Source organism: Accipiter gentilis, chromosome 3 (assembly GCF_929443795.1).
Source record: "Accipiter gentilis chromosome 3, bAccGen1.1, whole genome shotgun sequence".
Taxonomy (NCBI): Eukaryota; Metazoa; Chordata; class Aves; order Accipitriformes; family Accipitridae; genus Astur; species Astur gentilis.
The window spans coordinates 40,514,602-40,529,823 of NC_064882.1; the positions used below are offsets into that span (position 1 = coordinate 40,514,602).

Here is a 15,222-nt window from a genome sequence, read left to right on the forward strand (position 1 = left end):
CGATGAGGTTAAGTCGGCCTATGCCCTGTGTTAAAACTGCTTCCATAAAGAAAGAACAGATGGGTTGTTGTCACAGACTCTCTCCTGAGGGGAACAGAAGGCCCAATACGCCGACCCGACCTGCTTCTTGGCGAAGTCTGCTGCCTCCCTGGGACCTGGGTTAAAGATGTGAAGAGAAAACTTCCTACCCTGGTACAGCCCTCGGGTTATTACTGATGATTAATTTTTCAGTTAAGCAGCGATGAAGTTGCAAAAAGAAGTCCAAGGGCAATCAAGAGAGAGTTCTGTTCTGTGAGGTCTGTCAGTGTCTTTTCCCGAGTAAAAAACGATGGGACAAGAGGAAACAGCCTCAAGTTGCACCAGGGGAGGTTTAGATTGGATATTAGGAAAAGATTCTTCACCGAAAGGGTTGTCAGGCATCGGCACAGGCTGCCCAGGGAAGTGGTTGAGTCACCATCCCTGGAGGTTTTTAAAAGACGTGTAGATGTGGCACTTAGGGACAGGGTTTAGCGGTGGGCTTGGCAGTGCTGGGTTAATGGTTCGGCTCAATGATTTTAAAGGTCTTTTCCAACCTAAATGATTCTGACTCGAAGGCCAGAAGACGACAACGCTGCCCAGTTTGCGTGCATCTCTTTGTGAAGTGTCCCACCACCCTTCGGTCCACAAGGGCTGCAAAGGTATTTTTATTTAAAGCTGTGCTTGTGTGCTGCTGTAGTTGTTCTCCAGGGCGTTTCTAAATTACTCTTGTAAAATGTCAGTATCTACCAGATCTCGCAGATGAATAGATCTCACTGCCTCTGTGGAAACACCATGCGTGTGCAATTAAAAACACCTAAAAACTCCACTTGCTAAAGCATAGCAACCTCAGAGCATTATCCAACCTTATTCAATACCGATATGAAATATTATCCAATGCCGTGTCATTTTATGAAACGTAAATTTACGTCATAACAGCCTGCCGTGGGGTTTGAACTGGCCGTTGAAATACCACGTGCTCTTCGTGGATTAAAGGGCCGCGCGGGTGGCTGCAATCCTTCATCATCCGATCACGGGAATCGCTGTTTTTTTCCTTTTGTTTTGGCCATTTTCTGCTGTTTGACGTGGGCAGCTCTTCCCTTCCGCGCCCCGGGCCGCAGGTTGGACCCGCCGCCAGCGCGCGCCAAAACCGCGCGCCGCCGCGCTTGATTCTCCCGCCAACACGCCCCGGGGCGGGGCCGGGCGGGGCGAGGCGGGGCCGGGGGGACCGGGTTAAACCATTATCACGGACGCGGGGGGGAGGGGAGTAGGGTTGGTAAGTGTCTGCCGGGGTTGCGTGTGCCGGGAGCGCCGCGGCGGGGTGCGTGTCTGCTTCGCGCTCACCAGCCGGCTCGGCTCGGCGGGAGGGCGGCTGCGCTTTCCCCCTTCCCTTTCTCTTCCCCTGCTCCCCCCCTGCGTACCTGTCCCTATGGAAGGGCCGGCGCAGGCGCTCCCTCCGCGGAGGCGGGGCGGGCGGTGCCAGTCAGCGGCGGCGGGAGATGCGAAGGGGCTGAGCGGGAAGGCGGGCGGGACGGTCAGTCTCTCGCATCGCATCCTCGCCGCCCGGCTCTCCCTCCAACCCTCCCGAGGACACCTCCCGCCATGTCCTTCCGCCCGAGGAGCCCTCACGGCGGCACGAAGAGCAGGTAGAAGCCAGGGGTACCGGTACCGGTACTCGTCCTCCCCCCCCGCCTCCTGCTTCCTTCTTCTCCCCGTCCCTCAGGCGGGGTCCGCGCGCCCCCCGCGCGTGCCCTTCCCGCCCTCCGCGGGGCCGTTGGGCGGCCGCCATGTTCTCCGGCGGGACAGCCGGTGGCCCCTCGCTGAGGTACGGATTTCCACCCCCCCACCCCTCCCCCAAATTAAAGCGAAGCGGGGCTGAAGCTCCCCCCCCGCGGGGGAAGGGGAAGGGGGGTGTAAACGCCCGGGTTCCCTGTGCCCGCCATTGTCTGCAAGGGCGGGCGGTGAGGGGCAGGTTGCGGGGCCGTTAGTAGCGGAGTGTCCTTGCGTGGGAGAGCCTCCCTGTGAGGGGACTCTGGAGGCCCGCAGCTCCTCGTGTCGCCAGGCTTGGTTTCTTGGAGTAAAACTAGTAAATACACCACCGTAACTGCATACGATGGTGTTACAGAGAGGTTAATTAAATAAACCCACCTAGCGTGCTCACGTTGTCTTGGCTTGTCTGCTTCCAGCCCACAGCCTCTGCCTCGCTGGTCCCAAGGAAGAAAACGTGGTGCAGATGGAAAGCGGAGAAAGCAGAGTGAATCTGATTCATCCGTTTTTGATGAGAACAAGTACAGGCCTTCTGACAACAGGCTGGAGAGGTAGGCAGTGCTTGCAATAGAAACATCCCTCTGCTCTTTTGTTCATCAGGAGCTGTTGAATTGTGTATTGTACTCAGTTTTTCAAGCCCTGCTCATTTATAAATCACTCATCCAGCATAAATAGCTGATCTTGAAGGAGGGAAGAGAATCTAGTGCAGCGTTCTTATCTTGGAGTCACTTCTTAAGAATAAATATTTTTCATTCTTATGTCTCGAATTATATTCTTCATAGTTTTCTGTCCTGTTTCATGCTTGCTTACCGCCGTTTATCGTGAAGCAATAACTGTACAAGCCAGTTATGTTTGTTTGTGGATATAAGTTGTAGGTACTTCTGTGGTAAAACTAAATGAGATGACAAATGAAAAATTCAAGCCTTAGAAGTCATCTGCCTTCATGTTTCTGAAGGCAGTGCAGACCATCTTGAACAGTTGTGTCTAAGTACATCAATACATGTGTGGTGGGGGTCTACTTCTGTGGTTACTTGCTCTGTTCATACTGCTACTCACTGTCTTCCTTACCATTTCACAGCACAGGTAAACTTCAGTTTAGTGAAAGTATCTTATTTTATATCACTGTCTACATCTGAGCTATTCATGCCACAGACCCTTTAGTCCCTTTTAGCAGTGGATGGGAATTGTGGCCTGCAGCCCAATTGATTGACTCTAGATTTCTAATCTAGAGTGAGATGGGTCGTACCCTGTGACTACCTATTTTTCCTTGCTGATAATCAGCAGGGAAGATATTGGTCAATGGCTCAAATTACGATATCCAGAGTAAATGAAATTAGTTTCAGGAAGTGTGTTTGAATAGGAGTGCAAGGATGAAACTTTACAGATTGCTTCATCAGTTTCAACCTAAATAAGCAATGTTTTTGTGTGTCTTCCAGTATTGAACAGGCATACTTTCTGGATTAGTTTTGATTCAGCTCCGATGGAAGTTGTTCTCTTCCTGGGCTAAAACTACGTTTTGTTTATGCCAATTCAACATTGTCAAAATAAAATTTTAAAACGGGAAGAGGATTGGGATGGAGGCTTGGTCATACAACAAATCTGGGCAGGCAGTGTGTGGGGTGTGGTTATAGCCTTGTTCTTCTGCCTTTCTGGCAGAGATTGAGCACCATTTGCAGTGCTAGCACAGCACCAGAGCTTCTCGCCAAGTGTGAGATGGCACGTGGGGATGAGAGTCTTGAGAACTAAGCTCAGTATGTCTGGCATCGGAGCAAATTAATCAAGAGAAAAAGCTGTAGACCCTCCTGTGTTCTCCCTAATTCTCCGTATACACAGCACAGGTACAGAATCAAACACCTATAAAAAAGGTGTGACACAGTGTTGATGAGGAAATAGCTCAGATGTTGGGACTAACTGGGTACTGCTGGGATTGCACTGTTCTCTACCATGAGAGAACACTAACTGAATGTAGCCTGCATTTTCTGCAAAGTTAGAAATTAATATAGGCAAATACTAAAAATCCTTGGAGGTTGAGCAGATATTTGCAGAGGGACCTGTACTGTTTGCTATGGATTTTTAATTTTTCTGAGTTGGTAACTGGCTTTCCTCTAAAAAGAACTTTCAGTTTGAATTTAACAAAAACTTCGAAATAGTGCAAGACTATTTCTGAGCTGGGAGCAGGGAGGAGTTGGACCTGGTTTTAGCACAGGTGGATCTAATTCCCTGACTTCAACGGACTACTTTGCACAGAATCCTGGTAAGTCTCCAGAGCATTTCCAGATCTACTGAAAAAGTTCTGGTGTGCAAGATATGGTTTTGAGTTTGTACTTCAGGAAAATTGGTCATCAGGAGGGCAGAAACTGGAAAATGTTTAATAATCTGAATATAGGCAACTATTGTTGGCTGGGAAAGGGATATAAGCTTATTCCCCTGCAACAGTCTGAATCTGCTCGTGATGCTAATGGCCTACAATAAAGTTGTTAAATACCAGTTTGCAAAGTCATAGCAAATCTCAGTTTACTAGCTAAAAATTGACTGCTTTTCTTGTGCCTTTGCCTTCTTTACTAGGTATATTTTCACGTGGAGAATCTCCTGGTGTCATGGTGTAATTTTAATTAATTAGCTGTATGATTTAATTCTGTGTTCTAACTTTTGTTTTTTATATAGCTAATGAGTCTGTGATCATGAAAGAATAAATATTTGTTAACTTATGTAGTGGAGTGAAAATAAGTGAGTAAATGAGTAAAGTTGGTATTTCACATAACATTTTCTGAAGGACACCAGCTTAAAATTATTGAGAGTGTAGGCTAGGTTACATGCTACAGTGGTATGTTTCTGTAGATATCTACATAAACTTTTTAAGGGCAGGGGGGAGGGGGGACGACGACCAAACAAACAAACCCCAAACCACACAACTTCAAGGTGGAGCTCTCAACTGATTCTTAATTTTACAATGTAAATTTTAATAGAACAATACAAGATTTTTCACAGCCATTGTGAGTACTATAAATGAATATACTAAATAGCTAGCAAGCTGTGAATGGGGGAGATGCCAGGGGTGGGAAATACAATAAAATAAAATTTTAATGCAGAGGTTTTTTTCCTTTGTTTCTTTTTTTCTTTCTAGTTTTACAACACCAGAAGGCCCTGGACCCCTTTCCCGGTGTTCAGATTGGGGAACTGCAGTAGAAGAAGAAGAGATGAGGAACAGTGTTAACAAAGAAATTACAAGGTACCTGTGGGTGTTTAAGATGAAGTGGGGAAAGGAGGGGAAATGGTAGTTGTCCTGTAGAATCTGTATTGACTTCTATTTTTAATTTCACCATTGTAGTAAAATCAGACCAACCTTTGCAGCTTGTCTGCTGCTTTTAGAGCAGTTTTGGCTTAAGTCCTGCAGGAATGACATAGCGTTATCACTAAATATCTCCCTTTTGGAAGAAACCTTTCCCGAATCTTGTAGTGAAAGGACGTTCAAAGTAATTCAAATTACTGGTTTTGCATATCATTGCTATAAAAAGATATTTGGAGAAAAGACTTAGGAAAAGAAAGTCTTCAGAATTATATTTTTTTTTAGGGGAAAACTGAAACATCCATTCCATAGTGGAAAGGCATTTACAGTGTCTGGATTGACTTTTTCAGGACTGCTGCTTAGCTGAGAAGTAAAATCAACTGTGAGCTGTGACAGTGCACCCTTACATGTTCTTTTTGTTTATGTATATTCTTAATACTGATTTGAACTCTTACAGATACAGAAGAAAACTCCTGATAAATGAATTTTCAAGAGAAAGGAAGTCCTCCTCTGGAAGGTAGGTTAAATTTGTAGCTTAGCTGAGGAAAATCCTGACAAGAAGTCTGAATTTTAACATGTACCATGTTGCTTCTTAAAATGCTGAATTTGAAATAGTTCATCTTGAGTCTGCTTCAACATCATAGTTCAGTAGTATCCCAAGCATTCATTTGAAAAGTTTTAACATGTTTCTTTATAATCTACACGTGGATTTATTTGAGTGTTGCTTGTTTTCTAGTAGTGCTAAATCTACAGTGTTTTTTTCTTTAGTTCTGATTCAAAGGAGTCCACTGTGACAGTAGAACTTGAGACAGATGAAGTGGTTTTGATGAGAAGACAAAAACAGATAAACTACGGAAAAAACACAATTGCATATGATAGATACATTAAAGAAGTTCCTAGGTAAGCTGCTTGGGTTTCTGGAAAACTAAATATTCAATTGTAACTCATACCTGTTCTTTATAAGTATATTAACATACTAAACTTGGTATCTGAGACACATTCAGATAGAAGGCATCTTAAACTTTCTAAGACATTTTTAACCAGTAAGTCACACAATCAAATGAGACATGGATTTTTTTTTTTAACTAGTTGGTACATGAGGAACATCCCTTCAAACTTTCTCATGCTGCAGAAATGGAAGTGAAAGTTCTTTTGGTTGTGCTTGTCAACTGGAGGCAATGAAACTGCTTTTTGCAGTCCATTTTCTCATTAGTAAACTAAAAGACAAAATGGACTACAGTCGCTCTTAGGTTTGGAATGAGGTTTTTAGACCTATGGTTGTTAATCCATTTTTTATTTAACTCAAAGACAGAAAAACTAGAAGTTCAAAAGGAGCTGACAACTTGACTTGAGTGCTGGAATTGCGCGTAGGCTTTTCTCATAAATAATATAGTAACTTAATTTGCTGCATTGCAATGAGTCTGTGTAGCAGGCAATCAGTCTTACCATTTAAAACTTATGTATGTGTGGAAAAACACTAATGAATTTTTCATGTCTAATATCTGAATAGATGCCATCGTATACCGGGAGTTCATCCCAGAACTCCAAATAAATTTAAGAAGTACAGCCGTAGGTCATGGGACCAGCAAATTAAACTATGGAAAGTTGCATTGCATTCGTGGGATCCACCTACTGAAGAAGGATGTGATCTGCAAGAAATGTATGTATACAGTATTCAAGATACCTTTATAGAAATGAATATATAAAACCTCATGTTCAAAACAAACAACCCTCCCCCCAAGCCAGCATAGCCCTTTTTGAGATAAGTCAGTGATTGCTGAATGTTTTCACTAGTTACTTGTCCACATGTAGTGCTATTCAGTTCCTTTGTGGTCAAAATATCTTGTAGCTTTCTGGACCTAGTTGGTGGGACTAGACTTACCCAGTGTCCTTGCAAGGGCATACATAAACATTCCTCACTTCTGTAATGCATGTCACTGGGTGAAATCTGAGCTCATTCTGCAGTACTCTGTAAAAGAAAATACCACACCCTTGAGGCAAGCTAATTCTTTCAGAGCAGTCTGCAGATTAATCTGTGGTAGAAGCAGTGCTAGAGAGGTCTCGCTAATTGACAGATCTCATGAATATTGAGCTTGGACCAATAAAATGTACAAGAACCTGCCTCATAGCCTTCTTACTTCCTAGTTCAAGAACAGTGGTATGAATTGTTTCTTGAGCAGAGGGGAGGAAAGATGTAAAAGATGTAAAATCATCTCAGGGTACCATTGAATTAAAAGCATGGCCACAGTCCATGTGTTCATAGACCAAGCTACTGTGCTATTCTGCTCTAGAAGATGGAGAATAATGCAACTAGTTATTTTCCTCTATAGAAAGCAATAAAGCTGATCAGGGAACATCCAAAACAAAACTGTGGGACTGCAGAATGAAGAGGACACAGATGTAACTAATTCCTCAGGAAACAGTTTTGTGGTGATAAACTACTGTTTTTTGCTAACAGTGAGGCTGACCTGACTTTAAAACCCATATGGAGCAATGGGATCTAAAAGCAAAGGCTTTTAGCTTCCTTTTACTTGTAATTGACGTGAGAGGAGTTGGTATTTCAGCCTGAAGCCTACTGTGTATGTTGGTGTTGAAATAATAGTCTATCTTCAGATGCTGGGGTCTAGTTCTGTGTACAGTGAATGTTAAATCTTATGTTGCAAAAGAAATTGATGAAAACCTTGTCTGGGAGGAAAAAAAAAATAATTCCTTGCTCTTCCATAACATTTGTCTTTATTTGTGTTGAGGCATTTTTTGAGTATTGAGTATTTGTCTTTGACAAATTGCAGTATTCAGTCTCAAGACTTTAATTTAGTCCTTGGCCATTTTGGCTGTATTGAGTTGACCTGGTATTCTGGTTGGTCTCTGCAGTTTGCCACCACTGTCCCTATTGATCTCTGTAGGTCTTTTTGCTCTTGTTTGGCCATCATTTTCAGACCTGAACCTATAAAGTGCAACTTACTACTGAAAAACTGAATTTGTTTAAAGTTGTATTCTTTTAAATTATTTTACAGTAGTCCTGTTGACCTTGGTGAGATGGAGACAGAATCTGTTGGAAGCAATTCTACTGAATCTCAAACGAGTTGTCAGGATAATGATGTAAGCATATCTGTCATAAATATTTGTTAATAATGGGTCCATTACTTAGAATTGTACCCAAAGTAGCCTGAATCCATGAGAAGTTCCATAATCTGCTGTGTTTAGGGACTGTTCATAAAGCTGAGCAATCTTTAAATTTTCCCAGCTATAGCCAATTAAGTTCTGCTTCAAAGGAGTCTACTGTGACAGTAGATGTCTGTAGTCTGAGTTTAGAGAGTTAGAACTTAAGTGACCATCTCAAATGACACATCTCGTTTTTCATAGCGTGCAAAAGGTTATTTATCTGTTCAAAGCATGTCAGTTATGAACTGTGATGTACAGTGGAAATACTACTCTAGATGCAATATCTAATATTAAAATAGGATGTAATTTTGGCACACTCAGACTTTTTGAAGTAGGCTCTTTTTGTATCCAGAAAGCATTTAATACACCTGAGCAGTAATCTTCAGTAAAGATCTAGTAATGTTTTTCTTACTGGATTTGTTTCTCTGATGAATGTAGAATGTGTATAATGTTTTAATGTATGCATATATAGATCCTTAAAAGGCAAGAAATCTTGGAATGTGGTTGAATGGGCAGAAGACTTCATTTAAATCTTTTTAATCTTAAGACTAGCCCTGGGTTTTTGTAAGGCCTTTAAAGTGCTTGTAAGCCTCTGTTAGCGGGTGGTCTAAATGAATTACAGAAGTTAAACGAATTATTGCATAACTAAACCTGTATTTAACTGCTAATTATTAACTGACTTTGTATTCCAGGATACCTGCTCTGGCACTCCCACCAAAGTTAGACATGTTGACTATCAAGCAGAAGGTGAATTTGACTTGGAAGTGTGTTTGAGGGAACCACTTAAAGATTTTGGTACTGTCAGTTAAATAGTCTGTGCAAACTGTTTTAGAGGAAGTTTCTTTTAAATTTGAGAGGTTAACTTGATTCATAAACTGTTTATAGTAAAAAAGCTTAAGCAAAGTTCAAGACTGTTCTTGCAGTTGTGGTTGGTCTACATATTCTCTGGCCCAAACTTATGTAAAAATACTATTAAGTTGTGTGACTTCTTTTTAACTTTTAATTTATGTATATCAGATTTTTTTTATACAGACTTTCAATAGAAAAACTAGCCAAAGGCAGTGCTATCCTCAAGTAATTATAAATAGTTCAGCAAGATCTTAACTGATTCCCACCCCCATTGTGTCCATAATTTCAGTTGTCCACCTGCAGATCAAGAGCAAAATAGGGACATATTTTTGATCATCTGTGTTACCTTGCTTTTCCATCTGGCTCTCCTATGAAGATCTGACTTGAAGTGATACAAGTGGTAGCTGAACTGTACTGCTGATCAGTACTAGTAAACCCATCTACTGCAGTTATTTACTGTAAGATTAACTGTCTTACCTTTTAAAAAAAAAATTCTTTACTAGCAAAAATGTTTCAGAAACAATTGGAAGCTAAATACTCACAAGAAATTGGAGGTCGATATGGTAAAGCTTAGGCAATAATGCTTTAAAAAGCAGTAGCCTGAATTTGAAATTTGTAAATAGTCATGAGTTGTTTGTTAATACACTCAAGAAAACAATGTCTAGGGAGAGTGCTTGATTCTTTTTAATTTGCTGATTTTAAATGTAAAACTGTTGTAAATGATAACACTGTACAGATTTTCTGCTGAAAGCAGTTAATGTTTCTATTGCTTTTGTATGGGATGTTGCTGGAAAATAAATGAAATGTGTTTACTTATGACTCAATTTCCTTTCCTACTAGTGATGTTCCGTGGATAAGAAAATGCAGGAAAATACTGAAAGCCATGTATCAGATACTGATATTAGGCTAGGATATGTGTGTGTTAGCACCATGCTCTTTATTTGAGGGAGACCTTAAAAACTATTTACTTGTGTGCAGGCCACTGGAGTGAATTTAAGACTTAATTATAATGGGTAAGCCTGTTGTTGACCTTTTGCAGACTTCTTAGAAGCAGGTTAGTTTAGTAGGTGTCTGTTAGCTGGTTACCAAGTTCTGTTCTCTAGAAAAACTGCTAGAATAGCTAGGCAGACACTTCACTCCTCTTTACTATACAGGACCTTCTGTTAAAGTCACCTCACCTGGTTTTATCTCCAAAATGGAATTTCTGGGTGTTGGTGTTAGAACACTGTCAGGCTCAATGGAGACACTTAAACTTTTCAACTCAAGTGAGTATCCTAGCTGTAAGCAGTGTTACTAGCTATCTAGTTTGTTAGGTGCTCTTAAAATCTGGTGACTTGATCTGATGTGGAAACTTCCAAGAGGAAGCTGTGGCATTGGTATGAAGTCGGAGCTATGTTCTGGTGTGAAGGAGACAGCCTTCCTAGTGTGTATTTTTTCCAGAAAAGGCAGCAAAATGATAGTTCGTTTTGCTTACTACATGGAGTAAGCTGTCTCTGCCTTCCCCAGATGGCTTTTCTCATGGCACACTTTCTGTCCCTGGATGTTCTTAAGTGGTTTTGTTGTGTAATACCTAATTACAGCTTGAGCTGCAATTTGCTTTGGAACTTCTTTCTGATACCCCTTTCAATAAAAGTGGTCTTAAGGTCAAGCCAAATTCTTCCATGTCTACCTAGAATAATCTGATGCCTTTACTTAAGGCTTCTACATAATCGCTAAAAGGGGTTTAATCTGGACTTCCCAGGTAGCACTCTAACTGCTCTGAGTGTCTCAGTTTTTAACTTTGACGATAGGCCTGACAGACAATTGCATGTGAAGCTACTTACTATTAGGTTTTTTAATGGTTAATGCATCTAATTTGAGTCAGCCACCTAAAGCTTAATGCAGTTCTGTCTCTGTGCCACTTGACCATTAGTAACTGCTGGTATTTTTCATAAGAGTTTTTTTGAGAATGTGTATTACTTCTGCATGTTTTAAAGGTTAGTAATGAGTAACATGAAGCCAAGAACAAAACCATTCATGTATCAAATAAGCTACAAATAGTTCATGCAGGTGAACATCAGTCTAGAATAAAGTATTAATGTTAAATGATGTGTTTCTACCCAGTGTGAAATGAGTAAGGCAAGATTTCTGTAGAAAACTACATACTGCATACCTGGTAACTAGTATTTTCTGTCAACTTGATTCTGTCTTCATAACCTTGAAGCGCAGGTTACTAGTTGACACTACCATCTAGGTATGGTATGGTGTCTGAGACTGTTAGTATGGTTCTTAGCAAGAAGATAATATGTGAACAAATAGTATTAAAACAAACAAACAAAGCAAAAAACCTCTGATCTTTTTTTAGTAATTTGATTTCTCTGTGACAGTCCTTATGATTTTGAGATGTGTGTTCTTTGCAATCTGTCCTGGAGGAGGAAATGTCTGACTGAAAGATTCAGGTATGGGGGAATGTGGGGAAAACATTATGAAGAACCCTAATACCTATGCAGTGTAGAAAGATACTAGGCAAACAACTGAGACCAGTACTTTTCTGTTAAAATGGAACATACAACAAATACTTCTACTTTGGCAAATGTCTTGAGATGCTTCTAAATGTCTGCGGAGGAATTTCTCAGTGGTGAGTCCACAAACTTAGATATAATTTGAGACAAATCCAACTAACCTGCTACTACTCAGCCAAGATTTTCAGCAGAGGCCTTGGGGTATGATCATCTTGCTTGCAGCGCTGAGCGGAACCTGCCCGCTGAGCATTGCGCTGGCATACGCAGATGTCTGCCCTGCTGAAATGAGCGTTGCATTTCACTGTGCTGCTCTCAGTTCCACCTCTTTTCCATCCTTTCACCTTTCAGAGCTATGCTGTGTCACTTCGGCTTCACGGTGTACGGTCCTATGTTACTGTTCTGTTTTCTGGGCTAATTTATCCCTTGTTTTCTTTTCCTCTAATGTGCTCCAGCTAGCTTACAGATAACTTAATTCTGCTGGCTTTGTTAAAAGCAAACCTTCGGTGCTGTGCAGCATGCATGCTTACCCAGGAGCTAGGTACGTGTTGGTAAAACATTTGAGCCTGGACATGGAGTCGGTCCGTGTTCAGTAGCTGTTTGTGAAACACTCAGATTTTTTAATTTGTCCTGAAGCAGCTGGGCATCCATAGTAGTGTCTTTAATCCTACAAATTATTTCCCTTTGCTTCAACTACTTGGAGAACTTAGTTTTTATGGATTGCATTTAAAGAGAGCGCTCATGCTGTCTGACTTTGGATGTTTTTACAAAGGTACTGAACGCTGAATTGGAGAACAACTATTTTGCACTAGAATAAAGCCCTCTGGTGGTCAAATGTGGGATAACCTCATCCATTTAGGTTAATGTCTGGTAATGGACTAATCTTACGGGAAAATAACATCCATATGTTCAGTTGTGCATAGCTGCATACAGTGGCGTTTGTTTCAGATGGAGAATTGGCAAGTACCACTGTCAAACTCTAGACTTATTAGGTTAAATTCCTTTAAAAATAAAAATGAACAGGTTGTTACGTAGGCAGCAGAACCCGTCAACCCTGCTTTTTATAGATTTGTGCCTTCTGTTTTATGTTTCTCTTACTCCCTTCACACCGAGTCTTGTCCTCTTTCAGCATCCTTCGTAGCATGCCTGGCTAACTGACAGTGGTCTTACCTATGACGAATTTAAAGTTCCATCTGTTTGCACAGGGTAGTTGGTATATGTGTACTTATAGCATGGCAAGCAGAACGTTCAAGAGCGAAGCTGTCCCAGGTTTTCATTCACTTGGGCAATAATTGTGTTTTTCTTCATTACTTAGCTGTTGTCGCATAAAGCTTAAAGGAATGTATGTAATGGGTTTTTTGGTTAAATACCTGAAAAGCTAGCTCAAAAATTAGAGGGGCAGGACAGGTGTTTTGAAAAAGACTTGACAGTACAACTATTTAAGCCTCTTTAAAGAAGCCAAGCTAAAACCATCTTTGTTCCATGAATCAATTTTTAAGTCAAAAATACCATTCAACATTTTGTTCATGCATGTATTTACTAAAATTATTTTCAGGATTATCTGCTTTGTCGTGTTGCTAAATGCAGACAAAACCCCTGGTGTAGAGACAAGGTGTATATAGGACAACCATGTATGTGTCAGCATGGATCTATGTGGAAGTCTGCTGGGGGATCAGGCGTTTATCAAAACAGAACTGGTAAAAGAGTGCTTTTGAAAGAATTTTGAACTTACTGGATGTTCTTACTGTTCTGTGTTTTCTTCTATATGATTTCTCAAAATGTGAGAAGATTGGTTACTAACAGTTTAAGAATAACTTTTTGAGTGCTTCCTGCCAAATAGGGATAATTTTAGCAAAATATTATATAAACAGTTAAGAGATTAAAGTGACTTTGGGAAGTGTCAGAAATCCATTTTATTTTCAAATAAAACAGTGTAGTTAGGATATAGTGTATATACTTAACTTGGTTAGGAGATATTTTATTCTATACGTGTAGGATTTAGTTTTGTGGCATCTGGGTAGTACCTAAATACAAAACATGCAAGGGATCGAGATCTAGCATCTGTCACTCCTGGCCCCCACTGTATTTTTGGATTACTAATGCTATTCATTCTTTGAGCTTGCCACTTACCTATCTTGGATTGTGTTTAAGCACAAGAGCAAACTAATTTATCCAAAAAGTGCTGATTCATGCACTTGAGAAATAACTTAGGTTTAAGTGGGAAGTTGGAACTTACATTGTGGATTAAACTGGGGTGCAGCTGTCTATGCTGGGAGTTTTCTATCTATTCAAGTTTCTGTTGAGAAAGTTCCTGGGAGGTACTGGGATGCTCTAATTATTAGCAAAAACAACGTTCCCTTTTGTGTTTCTTTAGAAAGAGGCCATTCCATTTCTTCTGAAAAATGCTTTTTTTTTCAGAAATATGAGTGCAATGTAGAGATGAAGATCGTGCCCGCTCTTTCAATGGGCTTTCATGTGCTAGAATCAAAGTAACTTTCCAATACTGCAGAGGGCAGTAAAAGTGCATGTTTAATTACATGCACACAAAAGAGATCTCAGAGTTGCTTTACATTTGTTGTAAATGCCAGGAATCTAATTATACTTACTGATTCTGACCTTAGGAGCAACCCATAGTTCCAATAAAACCCCTTCAAGTCTGTCATCTTTCACTGTTCTTTCCATTTCCAGTTTCACTTGATCTTAAGCCCATTATTACAGGGAATGGAAGATAATAGTAACTTACCAGTAGACAGAGAAAAAATGGACTTCAGGGGGGGAAAAAGTCCTCCTGACAGATAGTACTAGCCTGCTTGCATTTAAAATCCTTAGTGCTATACAGTGGTTGTATCTGAAAATGCTTATTTAAATTGCTTGATGTACACGCTATTTTTTTTTACTTTTGCAAAGAATAGAGAGAACTAATTTTTTTCCTGAGGGTTTGAGATTTCCCAGGGAAAATTAATTTCGGGATTTTATCCACCACTAACTATTTTCAGAATGTTCCTGATCATTGAATCCATGTTCTTTGACATTTGTTAGAATGTGCTTGTCTCTTATACCCACTAAATTGTCAGCGCTCTAAAAGCTTTGCCATCTGAATTAAAATTATACATTGTAGTTGGAGTGTTGGATGTGAAATCAAAGCGGGGAATTAGCAGCAACTGCAAGGAGTATGTTGGTAAGGTTATCACATATGGTGCACAGAGGAAAAAGCACTAGAAAAAGTAATCGAAAGAGAGTCAGTCCGATCTAGAGACTACTCATAGCCTGAGTAGCTGAACATTGTATGCAAGGACACGGCAAAGCTAGCATTAATAGATGTATAAGGAATAAAATGACATTCTGGCCATCCCCTGCACTTATCTGGAATGAAAAAAGAAGACATTTTAAGCCATCCCGGCTTATCTGGAAGCAGACTCATGCCCTCAATATGCTGCCAGAATTTCTGGAACAATGTACTCCAAAGATAAGACTAGTAAGAAAATATACAGTACTGACTAACAAAGAGTTGTCTGAAGATGCTTAAAAGCATTTGATACTAAGTCTAGCAAACTGTCAATTTACCAAAATAATAAATTACAATTTTTCTGACATTTGACCACAAAACTCCTTCCCCTCATTCTTATTGGACAAACTAAACTGGTA

General features: G+C 40.5%; 1 protein-coding gene across 2 annotated transcripts; it reads left to right on the forward strand.

Annotated features, from left to right (window-relative positions):
• Positions 1–1,537: 1,537 nt before the first annotated feature.
• SLBP (stem-loop binding protein) lies at positions 1,538–9,791 on the forward strand. 2 transcript variants are annotated; one of them, XM_049835036.1, is made up of 8 exons: positions 1,538–1,661; positions 2,202–2,333; positions 4,907–5,011; positions 5,526–5,585; positions 5,837–5,968; positions 6,579–6,728; positions 8,083–8,167; positions 8,923–9,791. In XM_049835036.1, the coding sequence occupies exons 1-8, from the start codon at positions 1,618–1,620 to the stop codon at positions 9,037–9,039; spliced, it is 825 nt and encodes a 274-aa protein (XP_049690993.1). In that variant the 5' UTR covers positions 1,538–1,617; the 3' UTR covers positions 9,040–9,791. The 2 variants fall into 2 exon arrangements, with proteins under 2 accessions (XP_049690993.1, XP_049691001.1); XM_049835044.1 differs by lacking the exon at positions 1,538–1,661 and adding an exon at positions 1,779–1,840.
• The last annotated feature ends 5,431 nt before the right edge of the window (positions 9,792–15,222 follow it).